Consider the following 11,263-nt stretch of genomic DNA (forward strand, 5'->3'; position numbering starts at 1 on the left):
CAATGTTGACATCTCACTTGCTCAAATTGAACAAGTTTACACATTATTCTCATAATTGTATCAATACATGAAAACTTATAAAGAAATTTGTAAGATAGTTTTTACTATATCATTATAACAATATCTATTGCAACCATATATTTCGAATTATTTATTATCTTGACAACAATTATAGTAGTTATAATAAACAAACTCCCAAAACAATTTATCTCAACAATAAATGGAAATAAAAACCAATCAATGACTTCATTGTTGTGGATGAAAAGTAAGTACCTCACTTTATTACTCTTATTAAATTAAATAAATTAGTAGCTACAACAAAAAATAAACACATATACATCCTTTAATTTAGAATTATATATCTATAATACCCTTTGATTATACAGCCTCTTGACGAAAATATTAACGGTGGACTAAAAGTGGAACACATTCAATAACAGTGGTTGTAAAGTGGCAAAAAAAATTAAAGTGGACTGAAATTGAAAATGCCCCTATAACAGTAGGACCCAAAATGGAATTCACTCTTATTTAGACTATTGTTTTTAGACTAAATATTTAGACTAACGTTATTACAAAGTTGCAAACATTTATTTTAGTGACAATTATGATTAATCCCTCCTATATTATCTTGCCAAATACTTTGAATTACTAATTTAAATAAACAAATTCAACATTCAATTACTTATGCATGAACACCTCTTATATAATCTTGCATTGATATATTTTGAAGTACTTATTTAAAAATAATCATTGTGCATTATCTTATTCGCGCAATGCGCATGAAAAACTAGTACAAACGTAATAAGAGCCAATAAAGTTAGACCACTAATGGGGACTAACAAATGTTAGTGTTATTGTTTGTTGAAACGAATGATTCATATTATTTTGATTTTGTTTTTTAGACTTTTTCCTATTTCACCCCTATTGTATAATTTACTTTTCTTAAATACCCTTGTATTCCGTCAATGTAAACTTTAGTAACAGGATATTCCGTTAACTATTTACTAGTCTTAACTTACTAATTGATTTTCATAAGGAAGATCTTAAGTTTGAACCCCATCCTAATCAAAATTGACATAATTGTTAAACATACACTATGAATATGTTAGAGTGTATTTAAAAATACAGTATAAAATTTAACATGACTTTGGTCAATTAATTAGAATCATGCATTGGGCATTGATGAAATGGTACACCTAATTTGCAGTATATATTCAACACAAATGAGAAACTATGCCTATTATCATTGTCTTTTTGAGAAATGGTGATTTGGTTCTGTTTTTGAATGTGCACTGCTGACTACGCCAAGGCACTAAAATTGCAGTGAAGCACACCAGGGGATTATACCAAATCAAGAATTCATTTCTTGCGGAAGTGACAACAAGAGGAAACATTGATCACGCCAATTAATAGCGTTTTGTGTTGTAAAAACTATGTTTAGGGTGTTATCCAGTGAGGGTACTTCCCTCTAAAATTACTATTGCACCAGTTAACCTAACATTTATGCCTTAAGTAATAATTATGCATTCTTGAAATATTTACTTTTGATAATCTTGCAATTGATATACGTCATAATACCTAATGATATTTTGATATATTTTGAAACACTAATTTAAAAATACACATTAGATATTAGACTATTCGCGCAATGCGCATGTCGTTACTAGTTACACCATACACGGCACGGCCTACAGTAATGCTACGCCGTCACAATTAATTTACAGACAAATAGGTATTTGTATCAAGAAAGCACCACTTCAAATGGGTGCTAACTTTGTGAGAGATTATAAAAGGCAGAAAAGCAATGAGAAACAAGAAGAAAAAATAGAGAGAAGATTCAACAATAGTAATCAATGGATCACTTTATAATTAATCTGCTCCACTAATTCTATTTATATAGACTAAATAATTATTGTAATCAAACTAAATTACTAATACAAAAACAATTTCTCATTCTACTTGGTGTTATCTTATATATGAGGGACTTAATAATTTTATATTGTAATTAATTATTTATTTTATGTAATAATAATGTTTCATTTTTGCATGTTAGAAGGTTAGTGAATCGTGTAACTCATTTCTAACTAAAGTTGTAGGTGTTCAATTTGGCTTGATGTTGTTCTCTCCGTACTCGTATTGGCATAAAATAGTGATTGTAAAGAAAAAAAATATAATAATTATGGAAAAACTATAATAATTATGGAAAAATGTGATACTTTAAGAAAAATATAATATTTTTAAATTCGAATGTAATATTAAGGGTGTGAGAGTAAAATACTTATGAAAAATTTGATCTACCTCATTCTTGAGAGTTGAAATGATACCATAACATGTCGTTTGGTTGGAGATGGGGAATTACGTGGGAAAGGAATTACAACTCTATGGGAGATGAATTACTGAGAATAAAGTGAAAATTTAAATTCCAGTGTTTAGTTTACAGGAATAGAATTACTAGGAATTTCAATTCTAATGTTTGGTATACATGGGAATTGAAAGGAAATAAGTAGTATAAAGTAAAAAATGTCCATTGTTGTTGTTAGACATTAATTTTAGGTTTAAAAAGGAATGAGTAATTTTGGCTCATCATTATCTTTTTTTCTTCATAAAATCCCAATAATTAAAATCACAGGGGGACATGAGATTTTAATTTCATGAAAATGGGAAAATTACAATTTCATGAAATTGCAATTCCTTTCCACTAAACAAAGAAATTTTATGACATTTAAAATTAGGTGGGAATTAAGTGAGTAGAGAATTTAAATTCCGTTCAACCAAACGCCCTTAAAAGAGTTGAAATGGTGCCATAAGAGATTTTGTCATTTTTGGTGTCACGCAAAAAAATAGGTAATTTTAAAAAGTGAGAATTCCAAATTTCCTTCTATAAGAGGAGAATCAATCTTTCAATCCGAAAATCTTTCAATTAGAAATTACTATATTCATTAATGTTTTCTGAATAATTGAAGTAATAAAAAAATTTAAAAAGGAAAAACAAATTCTTACGAGTTACGACTGCAAAAAAAGTTCTTGAAAAGTCGTTGAAAATGGCGGCCTGTTCGCATTAAAGAAAAAGAGAAATTTTTTTTTAATCACACAGTTCCGTCCCCATTTTTCTTTGTTTTCAGACCATAGTCTCTCTCTCTCTCTCTCTCATCTTTTCGCTTTGCCATCGGCAGCCCATCTTCCGACATTAATGTCAATCATTTCTTCATAACTCCACCACCCCCTTGCTCACGGCACAGCTGATCAATACATATAGAAGAGAGAGAGAGGTATATATATACATACATATGTATATACTGGGACATGGGCCACCACCATAACAACCACCACCACACGACGGCGACGGATGGCGTTTCGCCGCGGGTCAACAGCCCGAGATTCTCGGCGGCCTCGATGACCCGGCGAGCCCACTCCTTCAAGCGTTCCAACAACACTGGCGCCGCCGTCAATCAGACCTCTCACAGCACTGGCAATACTTCTGCCTCGCTCAACACCCACCACGAGATTGACCTCAACCTCAACTCGCCTAGATCTGAGGGGAATGCCAGCCCCGTTTCCGGCGATGGGTTCGAGCAGATGGTGGAGAAGAGGCAAGCTCAGACCCACTTGAGTAGTGTGATCCAGAGAGTGTATTTAAGGAGAAAGACTGGATCTTTGGGCGTGGACTTGGGGTTGGGTGGATTGGAGCTCAAGGGCAAGAAGAAATGGGGCCACTTCATGTTCTTGCTCTTCTGTGGGCTCTGCTTGTTTTTGGGTGTTCTCAAGTTCTGCGCTTATGGGTGGTTTGGATCTGCTATTGAAAAGGTTGGATTCAATCAGGTTGGTTCAACTATTGCAAACATAACCTTTCAACTGAATTACTTAGTTTGGTGATTGAGATGTTTGTTTATTCTGTTTTCTAAGTAGTGATGTTATTGTGTTTTGCTTGTTTGAGTAATGAAAACATTAGAATATAGCCAGGGTTACTTTTATAAGTTTTAGTTTTTCTTCTTCTCCTAAAAGGCCCCAACCCTAAAGTTCCGGTAGAATGTAAATCGCGGTAACTCAGTTGCTCAACAAATAGAGCCAAATGTTAGGTGCCCACGAGGGATTTGTCCACTTTAGACATAATTCTAAGCTGCCAAAATCGAAGTATCAAACATTGGTCTCTTCTCCCAAATACTGCCTATTGAACCATTAAACTAAGCCTGTGTAGGCAAGTTTTAGTTTTCTATTTGATTGGCTCCAATGTGAAAGAATAGCTATGATGCTCCAAGATTGGAGAGAGAGAGAGAGAGAGAGAGAGAGAGAGGGGGGGGGGGGGGGGGGGGGGGGGGGAGGAGATGAATATGACTTGTAAAAATTTTGCAACTCTAGAGTGCAACCACAAATTAGCTAAGTTCTTTAGGTTTGCTTGGTACAGAAATGAAATTGTACCACTTAAGGCAAAAGAAGCCTTTGAAGTAGAAACTAGAAAGTGACATGGAAAGAGTGAGTTTCTAGTGTATACTAATCGAGGAGTATAAATATTTACTGATGCTTTATGGCAATTTGTAGCTTACATAATATATGATGCTTCTAGGAATTGAATTTTGTGTGCATATCTTGCACCGAAGCTAAATGCGATTGGTTTTACTGTTCTGCATCTTTCTCTAGGATTTACCCGATTCTCTAGTCACTCATCAAACTATAAGGCATCAAGGGTCGCATGAGTATGAATACGGGTATACAGAAAGACATCATGACGATAGAGGTGGAGGAAGTGAGCTGGAGCAGACCTTAAGGATGGTAGCTTCGGGGGTGGTCAGTACTTCGAACAATATGGCAGATGTAAGTCTTGGATGTATTTTCAAATGCATTGGCTTCTAAAGAACATAAAAGAGACTACTACTTTCTGGGCATTTTTTCTTTTGTTTTAGTAAAGAAACTGTTTAACATTTCAGTATTCGGAGATTTGGTCCAAACCTAATAGTGAAAATTTCACTCAGTGCATTGATCGGCCAAAAAGTCACAAAAGTAAGCTCCTATAAGCTGTTATGAATTCATTCTTGATCTGCAAAATAGTTTGGTATCTGTTTCCTTAAATTTTTTGTTTTTGTTTTTCTCTTGGCAGGGCTAGATGGAAAGACGAATGGCTATATTCTGATAAATGCCAATGGTGGATTAAACCAGATGAGATTTGGGGTCTGGTTGATTTTTTTTTCAATGATACATGTGATTTTTTATTAAATAATAATACTACCTAGTTTGACCTGATAAACAAATACTTCTAGAATGCAGATTTGTGATATGGTTGCTGTGGCTAAAATCATGAAGGCAACACTTGTGCTTCCATCGCTTGATCACACTTCCTACTGGGCTGATGAAAGGTGCGCGCTACATTAGTTTGCCTTTCCTATGGATGGATAAACCAATTCTTTTAATTGCATTCCGCACAGTTTTAGGATGAGATTCAAAGATTAAAAAAAAAAAAATAGAGAATGAACCATTCGTGGGAAAATTAGTGTTTCTTCATTTCTTTTTGGGTGACGAGGGAAATCCCACAACCCTTTCAGGTGTGGTAAACCTCGCCTTGTGACCCTAGCCGGCAAAGGACCACAAGGAAGTAAACTAACCTAGGACCACAAGGAAGTAAACTAACCTCGGTTACCCATAGCTGACCGGCTCAAACCAAGAGGGGATGGGGGGGGGGGGGATAAGGATTTGAACTCGTGACTTTGTGGTTACAAGTGTGGATCTCTTGCCATCTTGGCTGGGGTTACCCCTTGTTTCTTCATTTCTTGGGACTAGGGAAGATTTCTGCTTGTATGAGTGGTGCAAATTTTATGGCTTAGTAAAAAGGTGCATCTGGATATATTGGATGACAATGTAGAAAACTCAGAAAAAGCAAGTGGCCATACTCATACACACACGAGGATCCAATAGACATGCAAACATTTTCCTGAGACTCTTATCTGGCGAAGAGAGAAAATCATAGTTTATTCTTCCACTTTTTATGGATATTTAACTAACGCCATTGTCACAACTCTCAACAGCACAAACATAAACAGGTTTTCACTTGTAACAAATAAAATCTAGTAGTATACCAATTACCAAATGTCACTATTCGCAAGTGAGCCAAGTGGCTTAGAGTCGTTGGAATAAGAAATCCCTTACTACGATAAGCCAATAACTAAGGAGCAAGCATCATTTTGTTGTGGCTAATATGGACAAGTCATGAAAGCCATGACTACATTAGAATGGTTCCAGTGGCTTTTTATGTAAGGGTGTCAGGTTTCTTAAGTTCCTAGCACATGAGGAAATTAGATAAATGGTCAAAGAGAGAAAAGAATGAGAGAACCTAGGCATTGCCATTGCGAGTTTAGATCTATGTGCACAATATAGTTATAAAAATCAAACTATCCATCAGCAACATTCTAAGGGTGTGTTTGGTTCGAACATGGGAATTAGAATGGGAATGGGAATGAAATACTTGGTAATTGCATGTTTGGTAGTAGGTTGGAATTGGATTGATTACCAATATTGTTGTCTGGTTATGTATGACCCTATAATTGGAATAAAGACTTTAAAAATACAAAAACAAAAAATCAAGGCAATTGATCCTCATATGATGACCTTGAAAGCACAATATAAACAAAGGCGACGAAATGAGGAGGGATAAGGTTGAATTAATGGAATGATACCTGATTTAAATTAGGTAATGAGTTTTTTTTTTATTATTATTATTATTATAGGGGTAATCAAATTCTATATCTGTGTTTTAAAAAGTTATCGACCAAACAATGTGTATGACTTTCATTCTCATTCCTTGTGTCTAAACCCATGAACCAAACACACCCTAAAATTGGACTAGTTTCTACAATCCCACTATTTTAGGATTTTACCCATGACCAAAGCTTCTGATAGAAGACATCATTACAATTACTATAGGAGTATAGGGTTTTAACTTAACAATTGCTTTTATTGGTTCTTGGATGCCTGGCATCTTCTCTAGTTCTTTATTATTCATATTTATTTTTACAGAGTTATTTTCCATTCATATCTTTGATCCTCTTCTGTATGCAGTGGCTTTAAAGATTTGTTTGATTGGCAACACTTCATTGAGACTTTGAAGGATGATATTCATATAGTCGAGGAATTACCTCCCGAACCTGCTGGAATTGAACCTTTCAACAAAACTCCAATATCTTGGTCCAAGGTTAAGTCCCTTTGAACACAAACTTTTATAAGAATATATTGATCTGAATCTTTAGGGAAATGCCAATGGTTCTCTGTAGTTTACCTTTCTGTGGCTCATATTTGCTGGCATGTTCATGCATTCTGTGATACTCACATGCTTTATCTTTTGGTTGTTTATTTATTTTTATTTTTTAAACATATTTTCAGGCTAGTTATTACAAATCAGAGGTCCTTCCACTCCTGAAGCAGAATAAAGTGATGTACTTCACTCACACTGATTCCAGGCTCGCCAACAATGAGATTTCCAATTCTATACAAAAGTTGAGATGCCGTGTAAATTACCAAGCATTAAAATATTCTGCCTCTATCGAAGAACTTGGGAAAACTTTTGCTTCAAGGCTGCGAAAAAATGGAAGCCCGTATCTTGCCCTACATTTAAGGTCTGTTTCTGTAGTTGCATTTTTTTTATAAATATATTTGGTGTTTTTGGTATGTTATTTTCTTGTGTGGTTCTTTTAAATTTTTAACTAATGATAGGGGGATCTGAGATAGAAAGACAAACCATGAAATGTTTACTATACCTGTACCTACCATATGGCTTTTGCAGCATTAGAGTGCTCTGGGCTAAAACTGCATTTATCTTCTGAGTTGGCCGCATGCTTGTGACCCTTACAATATTTTAGGGTGTGTTTGGTTCAAACATTGGAATCGGTAATGGGAATCAAATACATGGTAATCGTAATGTGTTTAAGTAGAAGGAGTCACTTTGTTTGGTAGTAAATAGGAATTGAAATCAAAATACATAAATATGTAAAAATATATAATACAGATATATACACATACATACGTGTATATATATTAAAAATTTCATATTTAATGCATGGACAATGACCTTTTTATTTTATTTTATTTTATTTTCATTTTTTCTCCCTTATTTTTTGATTTCATTGTTCAAAAGTAGAGGAGTAAAAGCGTAATGGGTTTTGTAATTACTAAAGGATTTGATTCCAATAGTAGGATAGCAAAAGTAGACAAACAAACATGGTAATGAGTATCAAAACCCATAGTAGGGTGCAAAAGTCCCCAACCAAACACCATTTTAATGTTGTCTTCCTATGACATTTTGCAAAGTAGTTGTCAAGCGTTGCAATTTGGACACACAATTGGTAACATTTGGTTTTTTCAACCATTATTGTCTCGTGTTCATGGTCTCTAACTCTCTATATGAATCTATTTTTTAGTATAAATTCTGAAAGGGAACGAACTGATGATGCGAACAAAATATTTTAAAAATATGGTGTTTGCCCGTCTCTTCTCTCTACCCCTCCATCCAATTAATTGTGTTTTCTTCTTTCAGGTATGAGAAAGATATGCTTGCTTTTACGGGCTGTAGCCATAACTTGACAGCGGAAGAGGATGAAGAACTTCGTACCATGAGGTACGAAGTGAGCCATTGGAAGGAAAAGGAGATTGACGGGGCAGAGAGAAGGCGGCTTGGTGGTTGTCCCTTGACCCCTCGAGAGACTGCCCTTTTGCTTAAGGGTCTGGGGTTCCCTTCTGCCACTAAGATTTACTTGGTTGCTGGCGAAGCATATGGCAAGGGCAGCATGCAATATCTTTTGGACAGCTACCCGAATATCTTTACTCATTCAACTCTTTCGAGAGAAGACGAATTAAGTCCTTTCGTGAATCACCAAAACATGCTGGCTGGTTTGGACTATGTTGTTGCACTTCTCAGCGACGTTTTCCTATATACTTACGACGGCAATATGGCAAAGGCTGTACAGGGTCATAGGCGATTCGAGAATTTCAAGAAAACTATTAATCCAGACAGGTAATTCTCAAATTATTCTGATCAAGCATCATCCATTTTTCTTTTTAATCATAAATAAATATACCATTTCAAGTGCATTCACACTGACGAAATATCTCTATCTCTATCTGTTGAGTTTGTCTCATATAGGATTAGGAATATAGAGTTTGTCGGTAGACCCATGGTACAGGGATTAGATGGCTATAAATATAATGGTTGTATCCCTAAAGGGTTGTGTCACCACTATCACCATCACTATGAATATAAGAGCATAGTTTCACTCCTGTGGACGTACCTTTCTGCCATTATTATTGTTTCTTGTTCTTATTAATTTCAACACTATCTCTATCTCTAAGTTTGTGAATGTGACGTTGCAAATGTAGGATGAATTTTGTGAAGCTAGTTGACGAACTGGATGAAGGAAAGATCTCATGGAAAAAGTTCAGCTCCAAAGTGAAAAAACTTCACGAGAATCGGGCTGGGGCTCCTTATATGAGGGAACCTGGTGAGTTCCCCAAGTTGGAAGAAAGTTTTTACGCAAATCCTCTGCCTGGATGTCTATGTGAGAAAGCCCAGAAAAAGTAGTTAGTTGGAACAGGAAGATAACGATCTTTACGATCTCTTCATCTTCTTCTTCTCCGCTCCAAGTGCAAGAGCTCTAACGGGAACATTCCATATAGCGCATCCGGCTACTATGAATTTCATCCAATCGACACGAAAATGTGTCCGATATAGCAACTGGCATATCCAGAACTTGAAAGCGTCGAATTCTGTGATCCCTGCTTAGTTTGACAAGCCACCTCCATTGATCTTTCTTTTACACTTTACTGATACAACAAATTACTAGTCTCAGTTTGTTTAGAGGTTTTCCAGAATCCATTCTTGATAAGAAAGGTTTATTTAGTCTTTGTACTGAATATGTGCAGACTGCAACAACTACATGATTGATTCATTAGCAATTGATAATATGGAGAGTTTTGTTACTGCCAATATGGCAACATAATTATGTATTACTACTTCCTTTTCTTGATTCACTTTCCTGCTAGGGGATTTTTTTATATAATTACATTGTCACTTTTTCTTGCTTGGATTCTGCCATGGATCAATTTGCAGCCTTGCAGGCTTCTGTAGTGTGCAACTTTGTGCAGATGACTTTCACTCAATTATAGAGTGTCTGTTTGAATAATGTGTGAATAAGTAAAATACATATATTTATATACATAGTTGAGATCATATGCGAACCATCTTTTCCGTGTGAATTTGCGAACTAACTACTACAGGAATGCACTGCAACTATTTGTAGGTCCTATAGGCACACCTAGGAGTAGTAACGTTGCATTCATGTAGTATGTGCGATGTATTCTTGATGTTGTAGACGAGGTTGAAATAGAGGTCGTGCATTTGTGTAGTAGTTGTGGTGCATTCTTTCAATTTGTATGTTCGCACAGAGAAGGCAGTTCGCATATGATCCTGAGCCTATATAAATTATCAACATTCAGTAAATAAATTGTGTATTTTAAAATCGAGTCCACTAGTAGGTGTAAAAGATAAGTTCATAAGTATCTCGACACTCTCATCAATCATTATTGTGTGGACCATGGTCCATACAAGCTGTGTAAACTAGGAGTGACCATGGTTCGGTTCGAACCGTAACCGTTACTGTGCTAATCTTAATCGAACCGGAACAGTCCGTACGGTTCCGGTTCCGGTTCCGGTGTTTCTGGTTCGAAACTGAACGGTTCCGATTTGGAACCGTGAATAAAAAATAAAAAAAAATAAAAAATTGGCCAATAGGCCACTAGCCTAGTGGCCTACTGGCCACTTTTGCCACGTACAACAAACAATATAACAATATTACTGATAGTGTTAATTGCCACGTGGTGCGGTAATTAAAGAATATTCGACCAATTAAAGCAAATAAAGGTTTTATTGATCAAGGTGAAGGTCCTAAGTACAATCTAAATGACTGTTCTGAGTACCGACTGACTGCGGTCGGGATGCTCTGATAACAACCTATCGATCGTCCAAAAGTCCCCGCCACTGTTGCTATTGCGGGTATTTATAGTCGCGAGGCAAGAGACACTAATCCGGCCGTCCGGCATGTCACCCACGTAGCAAACACGTGTCGTCCTCCCGGGTGCCCGGCCTGTCAGCACGTAGCACTGCCACGTGTCTCTTCTCAGCTCTCTCGCCTAAGGGCTACCACTCGGTGGTTGGCTACGCCGGTCGGGTGATGCCCGGTCGGCAACCGACCGGGTTCTTCTAGGAGATCAGACCTGTAACCTGCACAAA

General features: G+C 36.2%; 1 protein-coding gene across 2 annotated transcripts; it reads left to right on the forward strand.

Moving 5' to 3' along the window:
- Positions 1 to 3,082: 3,082 nt before the first annotated feature.
- LOC109169019 (uncharacterized protein At1g04910) lies at positions 3,083 to 10,045 on the forward strand. 2 transcript variants are annotated; one of them, XM_019317913.1, is made up of 9 exons: positions 3,083 to 3,819; positions 4,636 to 4,809; positions 4,923 to 4,995; positions 5,093 to 5,163; positions 5,260 to 5,348; positions 7,045 to 7,177; positions 7,366 to 7,598; positions 8,516 to 8,992; positions 9,355 to 10,045. In XM_019317913.1, the coding sequence occupies exons 1-9, from the start codon at positions 3,304 to 3,306 to the stop codon at positions 9,554 to 9,556; spliced, it is 1,968 nt and encodes a 655-aa protein (XP_019173458.1). In that variant the 5' UTR covers positions 3,083 to 3,303; the 3' UTR covers positions 9,557 to 10,045. The 2 variants fall into 2 exon arrangements, with proteins under 2 accessions (XP_019173458.1, XP_019173459.1); XM_019317914.1 differs by having other exon boundaries at positions 3,083 to 3,804.
- Positions 10,046 to 11,263: the final 1,218 nt, after the last annotated feature.

Source organism: Ipomoea nil, unplaced genomic scaffold (genome assembly GCF_001879475.1).
Source record: "Ipomoea nil cultivar Tokyo-kokei standard unplaced genomic scaffold, Asagao_1.1 scaffold3238, whole genome shotgun sequence".
In the NCBI taxonomy this organism is placed as follows: domain Eukaryota; kingdom Viridiplantae; phylum Streptophyta; class Magnoliopsida; order Solanales; family Convolvulaceae; genus Ipomoea; species Ipomoea nil.

Coding starts and splice junctions, on each gene's coding strand:
- LOC109169019 (XM_019317913.1), top strand. CDS start 3,304: ATGGGCCACCACCATAACAACCACCACCACACGACGGCGACGGATGGC. Junction 7,599..8,515: donor TATCTTGCCCTACATTTAAG/GTCTGTTTCTGT, acceptor TTCTTCTTTCAG/GTATGAGAAAGATATGCTTG. Junction 8,993..9,354: donor AAAACTATTAATCCAGACAG/GTAATTCTCAAA, acceptor TTGCAAATGTAG/GATGAATTTTGTGAAGCTAG.